Source organism: Ischnura elegans, chromosome 11 (assembly GCF_921293095.1).
Source record: "Ischnura elegans chromosome 11, ioIscEleg1.1, whole genome shotgun sequence".
Taxonomy (NCBI): domain Eukaryota; kingdom Metazoa; phylum Arthropoda; class Insecta; order Odonata; family Coenagrionidae; genus Ischnura; species Ischnura elegans.
Genome location: NC_060256.1, coordinates 48,593,771 through 48,614,815, shown reverse-complemented (window position 1 = coordinate 48,614,815; position 21,045 = coordinate 48,593,771). Strand labels below are relative to the sequence as shown.

Below are 21,045 nucleotides of genomic sequence, written 5' to 3'. Positions count from 1 at the left end.
TTGAAGGAAAACACACGTCATTTACATTTACGAAAAATTGTCTCGTGCCAGCGAACTTCGAAGCAGACCATGCATGTTCAATAATTTTCCCGGAAACATACAATGTCATGTGGCTAGCTAAGCTATTACCCAAGGTGTTTTTGTGCCTTCAAGAACCTGGTGGAAAATTTGGACCAACAGTGAAAAGAAATGTCGATCATTTGACCGAAAGATTAAAAAATGTGTTTGTAACGTGCTCAAAATCGGGAAAACTGACGACAAATATTTATGAGACCTTTTTAGAAAATGTGATGAAACCACATGTCAACGGAGAGAAGTTTCTACTTTTAGTAGATTCTTGGGGAGGGCAGACGAACCCCGCAATTTACGATGACATTTTTGTGGATGACAAGGGAGAGGCATCGTGCACTCTGAAAGTGATACCTCCAAAATGTACCCCATTGTGCCAGCCATGCGACGTTTATTTTTTTAGGCAGGTGAAAATATTTATAAAACATTTACAGAATTCCTCGATACTATTGGAGGAAAATCGGGATATTGCGTCAAGAGACGACCGACGCCGGGTTTCTATCCACCCTTCATCCTCAGTTCCTGATCCCAAGCTGATCCATTCCTGATTTAAATATTTAAAAAAAACTCTTTTAAAAATATATTCCATAGTAGTAACGAAGATAAGAAAACGAACTTTAAAAATTTAAGGAATAAAATTCTTAAAAATTAACACAAAAAAAGTTCCCTGAGCGAGCATCGATCTCGCTAACTTCACCTTCACAGTCGGACACCGTATCCACTAGTTTCAAATCATTTTATTTCCAGTTTTTTTTTCCAAGGTAGTTCTCAGGTACATATTGTTCCTTACAATGTTTCAGTAATTCCCCCTTTTGGCAGTGAATTGAAATGAGTAACCTTTAATAAATATTATTGTAAACAATCAAAAAATAAATAAAAATAAAGTAAAATTGAAGTGATAAACAGTAAGGGGGAATTTTGTGACATTTCTTTCTATAAATATATATATTTTCCCTTGTTTTTCCTTTTCTTCTAAGCGGCCGTCTCTTCCAGCTTTCTGATTACCCAGGGCTGCAGGGTCGGTGGGGCTCCAGTGAAGTCCATTTTGCGGGCATATGCGATAAGACCGGGTCCCACCGCACCACCTGAGAGTCTCAGTTCAACAAATTTCGAAACAAGGGAAGATATGATGTTAGACTTGAAGGAGGGGAAGAAGCGGAAATTTAGGCTAAGTAAGTGCTGGTCCGGGACGACATCACCACCAAAAGTGTTCCAGATTTGGAAGATATTTTGGATTTTTTTCCAATGGGGAGATGTTGCTGTGCACCCTAAAATGTGGTGGATTAAATCGTCCGGCCGTTTACATTTCGGGCAGTTCGGGTCTTTAACAATTCCTATTTGAAACTTCCTCTCTAGCGTAGCCGTTATTCCATGAAGGATTTCATAAGAGGCACTTAGTTGCCTGGCTCCCCATTTATTCCAGCCAGATGCCCAGTTTTTAAGGGACTGTGTACTGGCCTTGATGGTCGGAGGAGCGCTTTCCTCTATGGCCCTCAGATATATCTTTTTAGGCTGGAACTGTTCTCCCTCCCTCATTAGGCTGATGATTGTTTTGGTTTCCTTGGCGGCCCTTTGGAGTGCATGATTGTGAGTGTCTATTGCGGCTATAGTTAATTGTTTTTCCTGAGGTGTGGCGTCTAATAGTGTCTTGGTCTGTAATTTAGTGTATATTATGTTGGATTTTATCTGTGTGTTTGTTAGTTTTAAGCCACCTTTAAGGGGTGGTAGATATAGGACGGGTCGGGCTATTTTGATCGGTTTCCAGTGCCAAATGAAGCTATTTGTGATCTTTATTATTTCTGCATTGTATTTGGGGGGAAGGGGCCACACATGTGCCACAAACCACAGCTTGGGTAGCACAAGTTGCTCGAGTATGCGGACTCGCACTGTCAGCGGGAGGGACGCCGAAGCGTGTCTTGCTGTCATCCCACGCATATGCCGGATAACCTCCCCCCAGCTCCGGTCTATTGATATATGTGGATTTTTGTCCCACCAGAATCCCAGAATTTTTACGGGTGGGGTGGCAATGCGCCAAGGATTGTTGGTGTCCAGGGAATTACCTTTAATTAGAAGAGTCTGTGACTTTTTTTGATTTGTCCGTAGGCCTACTGGTTCAAATGTTTTGATGATATCATGTGCAGTTTTTAAGTGTTGAGGATTGCTGATGAAAAGAGTAAGATCGTCGGCATACAGCACACCGGTGTGGCGCATGCCGTAAAGATTCACGCCGACGCCCGCTACGCGCATGGCACGGATGACTGGATCCATCGCGTACGCAAAGAGTAGCATCGAGAGCGGACACCCCTGCCGCACGGAGTTTGCGACAGGAAAGGGGTCCGACATCCTTCCGCCGATCTTCACGCACGCGCTAGTATCTTTGTAGAGGATAGATAGATGTTTTATGAATTTAGTGGGGAAGTTCATGGAATGTAATATTTGAAAAATGTATTCTGGGCGTATGAGATCAAAGGCTTTAATGAAGTCTATTGCTAAAATGCTGAAGAATGGGTCTGGGGACTGAGGGGTGGTGAGGATAATGTTTCTGATTAGGAATGATGCATCAAGAATATTTTTGGATTTTGAAACGGCATATTGGGATTTGTCTAAAACCTTTGGGGAAACATTGAATAGTCTCATTCTAAAAACATGAGCGAAAATTTTATAATCTGAGTTTAAAAGTGCAATCGGCCGAAAATCATCAAATGTTGTAAGTCTATTTTTCTTTGGTAAGATGGAGATCACTCCAGCTCGTTGACTTGGAGTCAGTGAGCCATTGCTTAAGATACGATTGAATACGCGTACAAGAATGGGTTTCAGCACATCCCAATAAGCGATGTACAGTTCGTAGGGCAGGCCATCCGAGCCCGGAGCCTTGCCTTTATGGAGGGATGGCAACACGGCATCAAGCTCGTCTTCACCTATGTTCTCGACTAGCGCGTCGTGCTCATCAGCTGAAAGGTGGGGGAGAGGGGGGAGGGGGGGGCAGTTGCTCTCTCTCCACGGAGAGTATTGGGAAAAGATAGACGCGTAGTGAGTCGTGGCCTCCTGTAAAACATTTTTTTTATTATTTGTTGAAGGAAGTTTTCCGTCGCATGCGAAACTGCGTTTTAGTTCCGAAATTGTAATAGGACCCCAGATATCGGGATCTATTTCTTTTTGCCATTCGCTTGGGGCATAGCGGATGGTTTCAAATTTGAAGATGGTCTGTTTTAATGTACGGACTTGTTGGTAAAAATTGTTTGGTTTCACGTTGAGGTGGATAAGTTCCTCGAGGGCCAGTCGATAAAAAGATATAGTGTGTGAGAGGACTGCCACCCAATTGTTTAACATACGCGTTCAAAACAGTTTATATAGCGTACCTTCATTTTTTACGATTTTTAATTGCTTTTTTCTCGGAAATTTGCGAGAAGTGCGTCGTCTCGCTTCGGCATATTACATTTGTACCCATAAACAACCGAATCACAAAATTTGAGCTCGATCGGCGATGCGAAGGTCGTGTATTCCCCTTGTTAGACGAGCCACTTTTTTTATGAATGCGGCGGTGAACTGCTCGCATTTACAGGGAGAACATTGAGGGCCCACGAAGGATATAATGTAAGTCACGTGTGCCTTATGTAATTGGCTCTCTTCCTCGGCTCTCGGGACACGTGCATTTAAATTCGCACCCCCAACCCCTTCGATGGGAGAGGATGGAGGTAATGTTTAATCAAGCCTAGTGCGTCGCCAGGCTTTTAACTAAAAGTTCTAATTACAAACGCGTTCAGCCACGCCGCCATGGCAGCAAGCCTTAATTTCGGAAGCGAAGCGTTCTCTCTCCAAACCCCTTCCGATGGGTCGAAATCCCAACGGTGGGACCCTAACCGCCGCGGGAGGTAGCGAGGAAGCAACTCTTTTCCTTCTCGTAACGGGCCAAAAGAAAAACTACCTCACGGTCCAACAAGCACCGAAATTTTCATTCGGGAGGATCACAATTAACAACTAGGTACGAAGTCGATTCTATCCTCTTCTCCGTTGAAAAAAAGCACGAAAAAGAGAGCGGAGAACGAAGATAATTTTTTTGCTTTCCTGATTTTTCTATGCTTTCAGCATTTTTTAAGGCGGATTAATAACACGTATTTAATAAATGTTTTAAGTTTAAGGGAAATGCATTTCTATGGCAAAGTTCTAACAACACGTATCTCAAAATTTGGCCGGTTTGACACAGGTATCTTAAACTAAGTGTAATAGCATTAAAAATAAAATTCAAGCAAAACACAACTCTTTATTGGCAAATGTATGCTTCTTTTTTCAGTTTAATGAATTTTTGATTTTTAATTTCAGCGTGAAAATTTGAAGCTCTCCTGAAAAGTTGCTATTTTTGAGATACGTGTTGTTAGAAATTAGCCATCGATATGCTGTTTAGTGGGGTAAAAGGAAAATCATAATATCAAAACAAGTTTCGTACACTAACGACCATCTTCACTGGTCAACAATCCTAAGATTAGTTTGACACATCTCTTCACTCAATTTTTCTAACATCTAATCCCGTCTCACTAACGCATTTCTTCTCTATTATATACTTCTATGCCTGCTCCATATCTATTATTCGAGTTTTTTTCTTTTCCTTTCTTGCTATCCTCTTGTCTCAAGATGAATGCCTTCATTCCTAAAGTTCTGGCAAATAAAGTTGTTCCCCATCCTAATTTAGATTTTCGTAAGGCTTCTCTTCCCTCGTACTCTTCTTAGGACTCATACATTGCTCACTCTGTCGATCCCATCAATTTTCATCTTTCTTCTGTAGCACCACACTACCAATGTCTCCAACCTTGATTTCTCAAAATCCACGATATAAAAACAAATGTTAACACTGCAAGGGTAAAACTTAAATGGAAATTTTAGAAAGAGATGAGCAAAGATATACCTAGGCGAGTGAGAATAACGTAAATCGCAATATGAATTTTACAGCCAATACGATTTCCAGATTAATTTTGTGATTTTCTGAATTGAAGTACTTCCTGGTTTCCCTGTACATTTGCCACGTTGAAAAAATATGTTAATAAATCCTGTGTGAGTTTGCCACCGGGTTACATTCTTCATCTCCGCTGGCGTTCATCATCACGAAGGCAAATATGATTGCCGGGGAAGCCTCAGATCTATCTTAGAGAGAAATTACCAAATGAAAATTTTATTTGAGGGATCAAATCACCAAAGCGGAAACAGCTAAAAGTCTAAAGAAAGCATGAGCAAATTTTTAAATATTATTGGAGTACATGGCGAATGATGAGTGTACAGTGAATGATCAATCAGAAAGAATAATTCAATCAGACCCGATACCTGAATTTGCGAACTGAAAATGGTAGTTGTACGGTAAAGATATGTTGCGACAAAAGAATTTTCCTCATCCTCACTCAAAGAATTTTAAATTTAAAATACAGCACGAGAAACATGAAACCGCATCCTTACAAAGCCCATCATCTTCTTTATCATCTTCTCTTTCATCTTCAATATATCATCTTCTTTTTGTAATTTCTCCATGGAGAAAATCCGTTTTCATAATTACAAGATTGGCTTCGCGGACTATTTATATATTTTCCTAGAAGAATTATAACACCATAAGCTTTCAATTTGGCTAACTCATGCTGTATTTTATATGTAAAACTTCTTAATTTCACAGCTTTATCAAATGACAGAAATTCTCTCATCATTAATGAAATCATATTCAATTTTATATTCAAATATACCATCAACAAGATGGGAAAATGCTTCACATGTCACCATACGCACTCTGAGCATTCATTTTTTTTCTTAATCTTTCTTAACCGCAAATACCACAAGAGAGTAATATGTAGTTGACACAACAAAGCAACAGAATAGAAAATAAAAGGATGATAGTAAAATCCCTTTTCCAATGAAACATCAAGGTAACTAATTCACTAGAAAAATATAAGAAAAAATATCATTCAAGATGATTTGTTACTGTCATAAGGAAATAAGTATCGGAATTTCAAGTTTTCAGAAATGTAATGTTTTCAAGACTAAAAGATATATATTTCGCAACTACGCCCGAATTATACGTATCACATACCTTCCTACATCCAAAATTATTTAGGTCACGGTAAATCGAGGTCCCACGCGGGACTCAAAATGACAGAAACATCAGAAAAGACCTCACACTCATAACAGCGCGAAATATGGGCTCAGGTATTGGGAACCATCCATTACGCACGTGGCACAAATTTGGCCCATTTATGACACCCGAAAAACTACCTTATTACCTACCACCCCTCCTCTCACGCCTTCTACTCCGCTCAAGACGAGCCCTTCCTCCCATTACCCTTCCATACGGTGTTGCTCTCTAGAGATTTTGAGAAATTGTGCCTTTAAAGCCTCGAATTCCAAGGAAACGTGAGCTCGTGATAAATCCTAAGGGGGTACTAGAAAGCCTACGGCGCGTCGTGACTCGCAAATGCACTCTAAGATGGGGCATGCATTTAGAGTAATTGATCGATCCAGATAAAAAGTTTCATAGAATTTCGAGAATACAATTGAATTGCATTTAAATTACTATCCAGAACAGAATATTCATAAATGATATTGCATAAATTATAATTTGACGGGGTTAACGGATTCCTGGGGAAAAGGGTTATGGCATCAAGATTATTTACGAGAAAATGCGCAAAATTGAGCGATTACTAGTTTCAACATATCCTAGCCACCTTTCTTCGTTTGTTCTTACCATTGGTGCCTTCCTAGTTCACATTCTATCTCCCAGTAACACCTAATAGCCGTCAACAAATCAAACGGGGGAAAACGTGTAGGCATAGAGATTTTTTATGCGTACATGTGCAAAATTAAGTACTTCTGGTATACTCTAGTCATATTTATCCTGTAGGTATACCCCTCAGATATTAAGCTATGGCGCCACTCACAGTCGAAACATCTTTTGCGGCAAAATAAAAGAGGTTTTTGGTTCCATCCAATCATGCAGGTATGCTTCAATTTATCCCGCAATAAAATTAACTTGGAGAGGAACGAGAATCGCTGAATCCTCTTCCCTTTTCGTCCTCCAGACTTATTTCCATCCCTCACTCTTCTTTCGCTCGGCTCTCAACCTTCATTACCCATCTCTTCGGCTTCACTGCCCCACTCCGAGGGGCATTTGTCCCACCCTCAGGGAGAGATAGGGAAGTGGAAACCGTTGAAACTCAGTTTGAGTCGATACAAATTTCATTTCCGGAGCTTTTTGTAAGTAAGTATTTCCAAAAATCCCAAATCTTTTAAGTTAAAAGCGCCCACCATTTTATAATTTGAAATGGAACGCTGATTATTATTATAGCATGGCTTTATAACCCTTTTTGAACGCAGTAATGCGACACTTGCAATACTGAGTTCCGTCTTATCTATTACATTTCGGTGAAAAAAATTGCAACTGGTTTCATAACGACTCTTTTAAAAAATCAATTCTGAATAAAATAACGATTTAAAACTCAGCCATGGTTTCTTTGAAGAATAATAACTGAAAATAGATAAACTGGTATCGAAAATAATTTCCAAAGCTTTTGAAAGCAAGTTTTCCCAAAAATTCCGAATCCTTTCAGTGAAGATTATATATTTAGACAATTTTATATTTTGCAGTGGAACCCTAATAAATATAATAGCTTTATTCTTCTACGTCCCCAGACATATCTGCCGGTGTTTTTGGTCATGGTTTTCATTTTTTCCGGTTAATTAGATGTTAACAAACAACATTAACGAATAACGTGAATCATGCTTCTGTATGAGGCTGTTATCTGTCAGGTACAGCACTGAGCTAGTTGCAATAATGGCATTTCAGCTCGCCATGCGGTATAAATTCAAACTTGGATGAATTTCGGTAGAATTTTAAAGCCTTTTTTATGCTATAATACCACACTTGCGATACTAAGTTCATCCAATCTATTCCGGCGGAAATATATTTTTCCAATCGGTTTCAAAAATAACTTAGGAAAAAAATTCAATTTCGTATAGAACAGCAATCATCCTCAGCCTCTTTGAAGGGTGATTACTGAAAATAGATGAACTGGTATCTAGTATCATTTCTGGAGCTTTTGAAAGTAATAATTCGCAAAAATTCCGAAACCTTTTATCAAAGCGCGCCCATTTTACGTTTTGCAATGGAACGCTGATAATTATTATGACATACCTTTATAATCCTTTTTCGAATGCGAATCCTTTCACTTGCGATACCGATTGTGAGTTTTATTCAGTCTATTTCAACGGATATGTTTTTTTCTGTCATTTTAATGAAAAGCTTTGTAAAAATTTGCAATTTTTATTAAAATAACAATCTAAAACTAAGCCTTGGCTTCTTTGAAGCTTAATTATAGAATCGAACTGGTAACGAATAAGAGGAAAGTTAGGTTTTTTCACTTGTACTATCGCATGGTGTACTATTCAAATAATCACAGGAAAGAAAAAAATCAATATCACTAGTTAGTCTGGAAACAAAAAACTTTTTTTTAGATAATTTAGTGGAGTTACATTCGGTGCCACCAATTATCCTTTGACAATCGCAATGGCTTCCAAAAAATGTTTAACCCCTAAGATTCTTATTTGTGTATTTTTCATGAAAACTTTATTCAGAAACCAAATCGTTTTCCCAAATAAAAAGCTTAGTTTTGAAGCGACAAATTATGATGAAATATATAAGTATATTTTGTTTTTAAAATCGTAAGAGTTCATTAAATTATTTAGTTAATGTGCTCTCCAAAACCTTAAAAAAAAACAAATAACAACTGCTAGATGATAATAAAACACTAAGAATTCCCCGAGCAACACATTAGATACCAACGTGAGAAAAACAAAGTGTTTCACTCGGTACATAATGGCTATGGTTAAAGAACTAAGGTGACGTAATTGGAATTGGTTTGCTTAGCTAAAGCCAAGCAAATTCTACATTGGTCTTCATGTAAATACTTACGCTAAAACGTTTTTAATTAAATAAAATACAAGTCAAAATTCTATTCTTAAGTCTACAAATCATTGAGAAGGAATCCAATTCAATTAGTATTGGTATCACCAAATTAAAACACACAATTTTCAACATCGAACGCATAATAAGAATAAATTTAGCCTAGTGATAATCTGTTTCATATTTCGATGCTGCTTGAATGCTAAAAGGAACACTTCTCACTGTCATAAAAATATTTTATGTCCGGCAAAACACCAGCTACCATTTTCCAAATGACCTTCGGAACCAAAAACTTTTAATCGCCTTATTTAGTTTCTTTAGCCAGCTTCATAGCTGATCCCTTTTTTTTAATCATGAGGATTTGTACATTAAAATGTTCAGCCAATTACTTTTTATCGTCCTCACGTGTTGCTGCATTGCAACAGAGTTCCGTTCCCACTTTTTTACGCTTCGCTCACCGATGTTAAATTAAGATAACGCGAGAAGATACGGCACGTGTTAAAGCAAGGGAGATTTTTGTCGCGACCTGGTCGGATTACAAGCCGAAAAACGAATAAGGCAAATATTAACACACTTTTCACGTTCCCTCTGCCACGATGAAATATGTTTTCGGCTCCAAACCGCTATAAAAACGCCTTCACAGAGCTCTTTTATTTGTTCGGAGGGATATTTTTAAATTTCACCGCGTTTTACGTCACGGTTTTCCTATTGAACAACATGGCAAACATTATTACGCCTAAAGAGATTTGGATTCGCTTCAAAATCGATTTTAAATGCTCTTACGCTTAAATACGAGAGAAGCGGCAGTGGAGATGGAATCCCAAAGAGTGCGCAAATTAGCGAGTCAAACTGCAACAATGAGGATTCCTATTTTTATGTTTTTTTTTATTTTATTTAATTTTTATTTTGATGCCGCAAAGATGGTAAAAAAAACTCCCATTAGCGTGCATGATAAGCCTTGATAATGACTGTTTTTTTATTTTGGTAATCTATTCAAATTCAGTGGACGCGGAGGAAAATTTCATTACCGTTACTTCGTTTTTTGAGAATACTTGATGAGAATTGGCTGTACTTAAAAATTGCAGAGAGCCGCTTTCAATAAAATATATCATGACTACCACCATTTTCACAGTATTTATTCCTTTTGTTGTTGGAAAATGATATTGCAAGGTAAATTTTTATACAGATTAAATTACAAGCATTTTCAAAGAATTTCAAGTTACGCAATTGAGCCCATTAGGATTCAGCAATTCAATCACTCTCCGAAATATTTATCGAAGATAAAACAGATTATCTGTACTTAGAGATTTACCGTTAAAGCCTGTGCCAAAAGAGTCAATTTTCACTCTAATAATAGCTTTACTAATCCTCGGAACAAACTTCAACCAAACTTTAATACAATACCGTGAAAGGTTAGCTAACAACTGATACTTCGCTATTCGGTTTCATTATTAAATTCTCCCACACGCCATTTCTCACACTTTTACTGTCCCGAAAATTACCGAAGAACATAGTTCTTTATTCCAGGAATTCCTTTTCACTGAACTTCAATTCAGATATCAAACCCTTAATAAATTTAACTCCATAAATAAATTCATCTCCAAACATTCATTTCATAAATCAATATTTATGATAACCATCACCCATTAAAATCGTAATTATTTTTACGTCGGGTGACATATGCTAACTTTTACAGCCTTAAGAAGAAACAGCCGTAGTAATTTTCTACGTTTATTTATTAATTCAACCAGTTTCAACGTTTACACGTCATTTTCACGAGATGTCTCCTACTCTATGGCTTACTACTGCTATTTCTACCTTATGGCAACCAATTTCCACAAAGTGGACTCGTCGAAAATTAATATTTTTCTACTATGATTTCGGTGAATGCAACAGAAGTATTGACTTGGTGGCGTACACAAAACATCTTATCGGTAGGGTATGATCTACCGAATCTTCGTTGATGCAATTATGTGCCAGAGGTATGAATTCTCAAGCCTTTTTCTCGATAAATTGATTTAACTTAGAGAAATTACGCCGATGAAAACCGAAAATTATGTTTAGCCCATTTCCGCCCATAAAAATATCTGCTTTCGACTTTGAAGTTATTTAGGTGCTTTGCTCATATGTTCGTCATAAGTTATCCTTTTAAAATATTTTGGTGATGCGTTCAGTAAACGGTTTTCACATGGTTACCGGCGGCAACAACGCTATTCCAATCGTTAACGTGTCAAAATCTTATGAGATCTATTTCCCACCAGCATAAAAAGAATTTAAGCCATTGCCGCCCAAAGAATTTTTAGGGTCTGCTTTCCATGTTGGCACGAGGGGATGCCATTACTTACTGAAGCTCCTGAATAAGCAGCAGCTGGTTTCATCATGTAGGAAAAATTACCTGGCAATCAGAGAATACATTGTATCTGCAATATCTACTTTTTTGCATCACCTACAGTGCTTTGAGTGTTGCGTCGTAAAAGATCCACTTGGGCTGTTATGGGAGGATCTTCAGAGAAAGCATAGTTTTTTATTATGGAAAGTTAAAATCACGTTTTTGATGCCAAACTATTTTTACTTTTATAACACTTGCACTTTATTCACAGACCGTACTCGTTCATACAGGAATTCCGATTTGCACCCGTCTTTTCAGGTAAGTGGAATTTTTTTTCCGACTTCAAAAATAAACTAATAGACGGATTAGGTTAACAAAACATCAAGCATGTTATTTATAACAATTAGAAAACAAGATACTGCGTAGTTCTTTCATCAAGAACCTCATATGCCAAGATTGGTAGGATGTCGCCATATGTCTACGGTGGTGGCTGCTGCTTATATTTAAAAATGAGTTAAGATAGTCATTCGTTGAGAAAAGCAGAAATTTCTTTTGAAACAAAACTGCAGCAAGAAGGACTAGAGAGAATGGTCTAAGAAGAAGAAAGAAAGAAAAGTCCTCCATAATCAATATCATGATTGAAGAGTGTCTCGTGCAATTATTGAAGGAATACTTCATGTTAGGCTCCCTTTTTCAGTGAAATCTGCCTAAAAAATTGTTTCAAAAACGCGGAAAGATAGAAGGCTTCAAACGAGAGGAAAGATTTGATGCTTCCCAGCGAATAGACTACGATAAGAGTTCTTAGGACCTTCACCGGGTAAGGTACTGCATTCATCTGAAAACATTTCGATGTTCACCGTCCTAAGGACTATAAGTGAGGACGATGTCCGAGGACTATGGTCGAGTAGGACATCGAAGCGTTGGCAGAAATTCCGTTCCTGTCGGCGATTCATTTCCGATGGCGATCCCGGAAAAAAACTCTTCACACTTCTTTCAAGTGCTGTTTCAGGCTTAAAATTATTGAATTCAAATATTTTAGTGCAGTAAAAGTTACCGGCTTTTCACAAATACTTAAAATTTAATTCTCTACTGGTTTTAATACCTTTTTATATTTTTTGACTTTTTATTTTACGGTGGACATAATACAAAATGTACTGAAACCCGTCGTGAAGTAAAATTGAATGTTTGTGGATAATTACCCGCAACTTTAAACTAAGTATTAATGGAAGTAAAGGAAGAGTTATTTTTTCCATCCAAAAATTCTGTTTTCAATATAAAAAACATGTTTGACGCTTTTGTTTTTCTTTACTCTGCAGTGAGCACGATCAGCGTGGAAGCCGTGGTCGGCCGGAGTGTAGCTCTACCCTGCGACATTGAGCCTGTGACTCCGGCAGACAGGGTCTACATGGTGCTCTGGTTCAGGGAGTCAGCGGGAAAACCCATGTACAGGTAAGAAAAGCTATCAGTTTAAACTTTAAATGGACGGACGGAATTGGGAGGAAAAGAAGTTAATTTTCATCGATAAAGATTGATGGATTTTATCATCGCCTGGTAAGGGACTACGGTATTCTGGGACTTACCGAAACTTATCGATAATTCGGGCGATAGGTTAAGGGTATCAGCCTTCGAGAAATGATCAATCATCGGCAGATGCGAGTGACTGGAGGGAGAATGGGAAGTGGTTTCCGATCGATGGAAAACGTGTCACGAGGCGATAGGTTCACGAAAGCAGAATGGAAGAACTACGCCTATAATTATGTGTGGAAAATTACTTAAGGGGTCATATTTGGAACCTGCACAATTTATGTGCATTACGTTTCCGATTTTATTTTAAAATTTTCTCGACTTTTAGAATCCAGCCTCTTAAAACATTCGATTCGGAGTGAAATAAATATTATAAAGAAATCGGATTGTTTAAATTTAGCCTCTCCAGAGCAGTAACTCAATAAAAAATTATTTATAAAAAACGCTAAAGTTTCTAAAAGTAAAAAAAAATAGGTTTTAAGCCTTGAAGGTCCAAAACTCACTCCGATTTTACTTCCAAGCAACCCTCCTCCAGGAATAACTTATTTTAGTGTGTAATCCGGCCGTGATATTGACCATTAACGCCGCGTCCAGAACTTCCAGCGAAGGCGAGTAACAGCAATATTTAGCAAGTAACACAAGTAGAAAGTGAATTGTCCAGTTAAACATACAATTTCAACTACCCGAATATAATTGTTTGGGTGATAAGTTTTGATGAATCACTCAGTATTCGGTACATATTATTTTGCTCACCAGTAGCATCCTTCTTTTAAGTACTTCTCGGCCTTGGTAACCTACCCAACCATGTAAGAACGTACAGCGCATTACGCTTGCTGTCACTGCGACAACCAGCAATCAACTCACTTGTCATGACTGCGTGTATAAAAAATTTGTTTTCATAGAGTTTTCCATGCTTTGTTTTTATATCTAGATCAAAATTACATAATTTAGAACATTTAATCTGATGGAAAAAAGCTGTAGCTTTTTTTATCACTTTTCTAACTTCAAAGGTACTCCCTACTTGGTTCCCAGCGCTTTCTTTTGGTCCAAAATAAGGCCAGCTTTTAAAGTTATTTACTAAAATTTCAACTAAACGATGATCAAATCCTGTGAGCTATATTTGTTTCATGCCTTTGGTTCCGGTAAACGGCATGAAGTAAATTTAAAGGTGATACAGGAAGCTGATTATATTATGCTACCTGTACGCAGAAAAACCAGCCGAAATTGACCTTTACGTGTTTCATCGTTTGAAAATATTTATTTGAAATATGGTTAATTTAAAATCGATGCGTCTATCACAGGTTAAGAAAGATTTATTGAAGTAAAATCGTGTATTCCTGTCCTGTACCCCGTCGAATAGCACAATCCCATGAACTAGGATACTTCCAAATTTCGAGTAATGTCAAAGTTACTCAAACATTTGGCTACTCACCATTACATCGAATATATATGTTTTTCACAGCAGATTTTGATTCTTAAATCAAAAGTACCCGACAATGAGTGAAAATTTTGAAAACAACAACCAAGATTCATGTGAACTAAATGGCTGTAAAACATTTTACAAAATAACCCATGCTTACGGGGCACTATTTAAGGCACTCGAAAAAAATTATATACTTAGCTCAGCATTTTAACTTGGTATAACCTTCCGATGAAACTGACCAAATATGATCACCAAGCAAACACCTTTGTTTCGCAATTAAGTGGATGGTTCTGAATCTACATATGAGGAAATATATGGGAAACCAATCACCTGTATAATATCCTCGACCTCATTACTCCATGCTTAATTTTAGATTGCCGATGGAAACGAACCGCCAAGCTGAATTGAATATCATCGTGATGCGAAATTGTTTAGACGCTTACTTTAAATTTGCTATATTAAAGACAAGTTACGAGTGGTGAACACTTTCAAAGCAAAGAAAAAATAATTCATATCAACTTATTTTCTCCGTTTGAATTCCAAAAATATATCTTGTCTAACCGATTTTTCGAAACCTTTTCCACTTATGATCCAGTATTTGTTTAGCAATTTACATTGCAAAGACAAATTATGTTATACACCAATAAAAAAGAAAAAATAGTACCTCTATTACAATTATGATAATGCAAATCACGTAAACTTAACGAAAAATGGAAAAATTTATTATTATACGGATAACTTGTTGAAAAAAATCCGAAAAGGCCAATATAGTGCTGTTTTCGGGGTATAGTAAATAAATAACACTAAAATATACCTGCATTATAATATTCTCATTGTAGATGAAAACACTCACTGACCCTACCGAAGGCAAAAAACCACTATAGGTGATGGGTTTTACAAGATGGAATTGCTGTACGTCGTAGTCACTTTGACTATTGACCACTTCTATAATGCTTGATGTTTTTGCGAATTATGTTCATACAAGATATTTATTATTGGAGTAAGATGGGTTGATTTCTGATCAAAATTCAGTGAAAGCACATAAACCAGTAATAGCGATACACGGTAGGGCTTCTGCGGCATCCATAACTAAAGACAATAGAAGCGTACGAATACTTTAGGAAGAGGTAGCTTGAAGTGTAGGAGACGTTTACAGCTGCTGGCAGCACGTATCACTCGCGATAAAAGAGAATTTTTGACTCGATTGGAAGAGGCATCCGTTCTCTGAAAGCTACGTTCAACGCCAAATTAGAAATTGGATCAATGGATGACGCAGCACGCACATGTTGAACAAAAGCGTAACCCAACCACTGCAAAAAAATTCCTACAATTCATAATTCGATTATTTTCCCTCTGAAAACCGCCCTGGAAATCATATCTCATCTTAATCAAATGGGTCAAGGTCACAATAAAAATTATGAAACATTAAATTTCTGTTTCCCGTTAAAGTCACACTCAAGTTTTTATGCATAATTTACACTGTTGTGTTAAAAAAATAACTTAATAAATTTAATTTTATGAAAAAAATATTCGTCTACATTAATGTTGCCACCTTCAAAATAGTCCCCTTTCGATATTACGCACTGTTGCAAGCGCTTCTTCCAATCCTCTACACAATTCTCAAACTCGATTTTTGGGAAAGCTCTGTCAGCAATTTATTTTGATGAAATCTATGCTTGCAAAACGTCAGACCTTTCAGATTCTCTTTATTTTTGGAAATAGGAAAAAGTTACACGGAGCAATTTCTGACGAACGCAGAACTGGTGAACAGTTACAGTATTGTTTTATAGGAAAACCTCACGACCAAGGCATGAGGTGTGAGCCGAAAAACGCCGAGCTCATAAAAACAAGGCTAACCTTTGCGGCTACGATAGGGAAAGTAATTCAGGGGCATGAATACCAACATAAATTTAAAAAACTCACAGGTGGACTCTTCAAACTCGCGGGAAATTGAAGAAAAATAGTGACCAAACCCTGAGTGAGATTGTACAAATTCGAATGTAAAATACACATTTTGTTATGAGAAGTCGGCATTTGCCGATGTATTGGTCATCCGAAGTCCATCGCTTGGAAAAACACTGCGCAAGTAGGAAGGATGCCCATGTTTGGGCATAAAGCTTAAAAGTATACACTATTGCTCCCGTGTAAGCGACGTCACCTAAGTTACAGGTACTTTATAGATACCAAAAAATTAATAGCTTCAAAAATAGAGGTATTTACCACTCAGTTTTCAGTATAGATAATAAAAATATTTCAGCAAAAACTTTCGGAAGTTAATTAAAATTAATTAGCTACACTGTACATAATTAATAGTCAAGCTGACTTAATGTGTTTTCAGAAAGAAAAATGTCTTACTACATAGCTTTCATCTTCGGTTTATGTGTTCACTTAAACATATTCGCTGAGAGCAGCTTTTAAGATCAGTAATACCTATACGAAAAACAAAAAGCAGTTAGTAAAAGCGAAACGGCACAGCCAAATTTGGAAGTAAATCTTCAAAGCCTATTTATTTCCTCTGTTAAGGTATCATGGAAAACCTTTACGAGAATGGTTACCATAGCTTAGGCGCATTATTTCATTAGCGACAATCCGATAAATCGCCAGGTTTGAATACAAATTAAAATGTATTAGTCTAACCGTAGACTATCGGATATTTAACCTCTTAAGTCGTACCTAACCCATGGACCAGATAACAAAAAAAGCAACCGATTTTACAGGACCTCTGACCATTTTTTCCTGCAGCGTCCACTTTTCAGTTCTTTTCTCGGTATCAGCAACGAGGTACACACCTATCGCCATTGTGTTCGCTTTAATTGTTTGCCTAAGTTCCCGGATACCTCGCATTGCACTGCCAAATCCTCTCACTTCACTGTACAAATAATACAAGTGGAAAAGGATGGAACTCGTGGATCGCACGCGAGAGAACGTTGGCAGCATTGCAGGCGCCCACTCGACATCCATGACGGCAGGATTAAGAGCAGATTCGGCTGGACTAGCGAGCCACTGAGAAGTATCCCACGCAACATGGGCAATTCCCCGAAAACGAGAGATTTGACTCGGACCTCGCTAAAGACACGTGAAGTAAAAGGATGAGCGACAGGAATATTTGCAAATGTGAGTATAAAATTCGATAGCTTAGATACTTAACGATTAAAAACAATGCAAAAATTGTCCTACACGAAGAAATGAAAACGATACCATCTAAAATTAAAAAAAATAGATATTAATAAATACTTCCTTCGGGTAACTCAGTAAAAAAAACGATTAAAAAATTTAAGTGACAGAAAATCTGCAATTTGTGTATAAAATTACATTTCTGAATAACATTATGATATAAAACTAATACTATCGAAAGTGCTATGCTAAAAATTATCCCGTACGTAGAAATGAAAACTTTACCATTGAATTATGTTACAAATAGATTTTTATTTATAACTCATGGAAGATGCAGGAAAAATGCAAATTAAGGTACGAAGTGGATGGTTAAGCACTGAAAAATAGAAAATAAAGAAGTAATTTTCCTGCATGAACAAATGAAAGTTTACCCTCTAAATTAAAAATGATAGGAATGAATAAATATTTCCTAAATGTAACTACGCAGGAAAACGATAAAAAGGGAATATGCATGTGATATGGCATTCGACTTTCTGATCTTTATAATAAACAACTTAAAATGTTTCTTGTATGGAGAGATTTGATTTGGGCCAACAAGAGGTACGTGAAGAGAGAGAAAAAGTGACAGTTGAAGTTGTATTCGAATTACGCGAATGAAATTAATTGCATTCCATTTCTCCATCCCCATTATGAGAAATACAAATAATTTTCTAGATAATCAGTAATCAATGGATAAGATCTATAAATGCTGCATTTCATGTTTTGTAGTCGGTTTTAAAGGAAAAAATATCCCAAAAATTGAAATAATTATTCCAACAACATCTCTAACAGTCCATCTCCAAAACCTTAATTATTTGTAAACGTACTAGACGATAAAACTCAGCCACGGCATAAATATTAGTTGCTAATTCATAATAATAAAGACGTAAATTTCAATTCAGCTGCATCAGCAGAGGCGAAATTCGCATTAAGTGCCATGGGCAAAAATTAAACTGAATCGTGAATCGAACCACAGACCTTTGCATTTAAAATTGCTATGGAAATCTTTGATAGTAAATATCGTAATGGTCCGCGCAGTGACTCAGAAAGCAAAAAATTAGTCCATGGCTCAATTCCCAGACAATTGGAATTCCTCCTCGCGGCAATCAATGTGAAACACTGTATTACATAAATTCACAAGTAACATTAGTCGATAATCTTGCTCGAAAGAAATGGACTCAAGCAGTGATTACATCCAATTCGACGCAATAGCGATTCGTGTGAAATCAACGATACAGATCTTTCTCATATGATGACGATACATATCTATATTCAAAAGTAACATTCGTCGATAAACTTGTTCGAAAGAAATCGACTTAGAACAGACTGTGATTACATTCAATGCGACGCAGTAGCAATTCGTGTAAAATCATCGATACAGATCTTTCTCATATCATGACGATACATATCTACATTCAAAAGTAACATTCGTCGATAAACTTGTTCAAAAGAAATCGACTTATAACAAACTGTGATTACATTCAATGCGACGCAGTAGCAATTCGTGTAAAATCATCGATACAGATCTTTCTCATATCATGACGATACATATCTACATTCAAAAGTAACATTCGTCGATAAACTTGTTCGAAAGAAATCGACTTATAACAAACTTTGATTACATTCAATGCGACGCAGTAGCAATTCGTGTAAAATCATCGATACAGATCTTTCTCATATCATGACGATACATACCTACATTCAAAAGTAACATTAGTCGATAATCTTGCTCGAAAGAAATCGACTTAGAACAAGCAGTTATTACATTCAATGCGACGCAGTAGCATGTGAAATCATGGATACAGATCTTTTTCATATCATGACGATACATACCTACATTCAAAAGTAACATTCGTCGATAAACTTGTTCAAAAGAAATCGACTTATAACAAACTGTGATTACATTCAATGCGACGCAGTAGCAATTCGTGTAAAATCATCGATACAGATCTTTCTCATATCATGACGATACATATCTACATTCAAAAGTAACATTCGTCGATAAACTTGTTCGAAAGAAATCGACTTATAACAAACTGTGATTACATTCAATGCGACGCAGTAGCAATTCGTGTAAAATCATCGATACAGATCTTTCTCATATCATGACGATACATACCTACATTCAAAAGTAACATTAGTCGATAATCTTGCTCGAAAGAAATCGACTTAGAACAAGCAGTTATTACATTCAATGCGACGCAGTAGCATGTGAAATCATGGATACAGATCTTTTTGATATCATGACGATACATACCTACATTCAAAAGTAACATTAGTCTATAATCTTGCTCGAAAGAAATCGACTTAGAACAAACTGTGATTACATTTAATGCGACGTGTAAAATCATCGATACAGATCTTTCTCATATCATGACGATACATATCTACATTCAAAAGTAACATTCGTCGATAAACTTGTTCGAAATAAAGCGACCAGGACCTGGCAGCGAATATATATCCAAGCACATGCGATGCGATTCAAATCATCGATACGGTCATTTCCATATCTTGACGATCCAATACTACACTAAAAAGTAACATTCGTCGATAAACTTGCTCGAAAGAGAGCTTCTTTGTCTTAGCAGTGATTACATCCAAGATGACGCACTTTCGATTCGAGTGAAATCATTGATCCGGTCTTTTTTCGTATCTTGGCGATCCATTCAAAAGTAACCTTCGACGATATCCGACGAACACTCAAAAGTAACCTTCGTCGATAAACTTGCCCGAAAGAAAGCTAATAAGGCTTAGCAGTGAATACATCCAAGCCGACGCAGTAACGATGCAAGTGAAATAGTCGATACGGTGTCCTGCGTAACTTGACGATACAAATCTACGTCCAAAGGTAACTTTCGTCGATAAACTTGCTCGAACGAAACGACTATAGCAAAACGGTGATTACATACAATCCGAAGCACTTAGGATGCGAGTGAAATCATCAATACGTTCTATTTCATACATTGAAGATCCAAGAGTGAATTCAAAAGTAACTTTCGTCGTTAAACTTGCTCGAAACAAAGCGACTAAGACCTGGCAGTGATTACATCCAAGCACTCGCGATGTGAGTGAAATCATCGATACGGTCTCTTTGCCTATCTTTGACGATGTTCGCAGCAGCGCAACACGACTTTATCGGTTATTTATGGGCACCTCGTGAGGAGGAAGTTGAATATGGAAAATGAGCCCGGGTGGAAAGGGTAAAGGTTTAGAGAAAGGGTTTTCGGGAGAGAAGAGAAATGACCCTTTCTTCCGACGGATGGTATGGAGGGAGGGGAGGAGTTAATACCTAATACCCCACCACCCCTCATCGTACCCCCCAACTCCCTCTGCAACGCCCGAATCCCAAATTAGTCAAGCGAAGGGTTTCCCTCCAACCCAATTTGAGCGTCATTTGGCAAATGGACCGGGGCGACGGCTACTCCGGACGGGAATTTCTGCTCACACACACACACAACGTGGATAGTAGCTCTCAAACACGCGCGGCTTGTACACAAAAGAGGAAAGATAAGAGGCGGTCATCCTCGGGGCCGATTAAACATCTACTCTTCCCCGTCGAAACAGTAACGGAATCCTCGTTTTCACAATATCTCGCTTTCTCCGAATCAAACGAAGGTC

The 21,045-nt window shown here is 37.5% G+C and overlaps 1 protein-coding gene across 1 annotated transcript in view; it reads left to right on the top strand.

Moving 5' to 3' along the window:
• LOC124167631 (nephrin-like) overlaps positions 1–21,045 on the top strand; it is an 847,280-nt gene that overhangs the window by 588,775 nt on the left and 237,460 nt on the right. Inside the window, exon 2 of the mRNA XM_046545611.1 lies at positions 12,644–12,776. Coding sequence (XP_046401567.1) covers positions 12,644–12,776 — 133 coding nt within the window. The remainder of the gene's footprint in view (positions 1–12,643; positions 12,777–21,045) is intronic.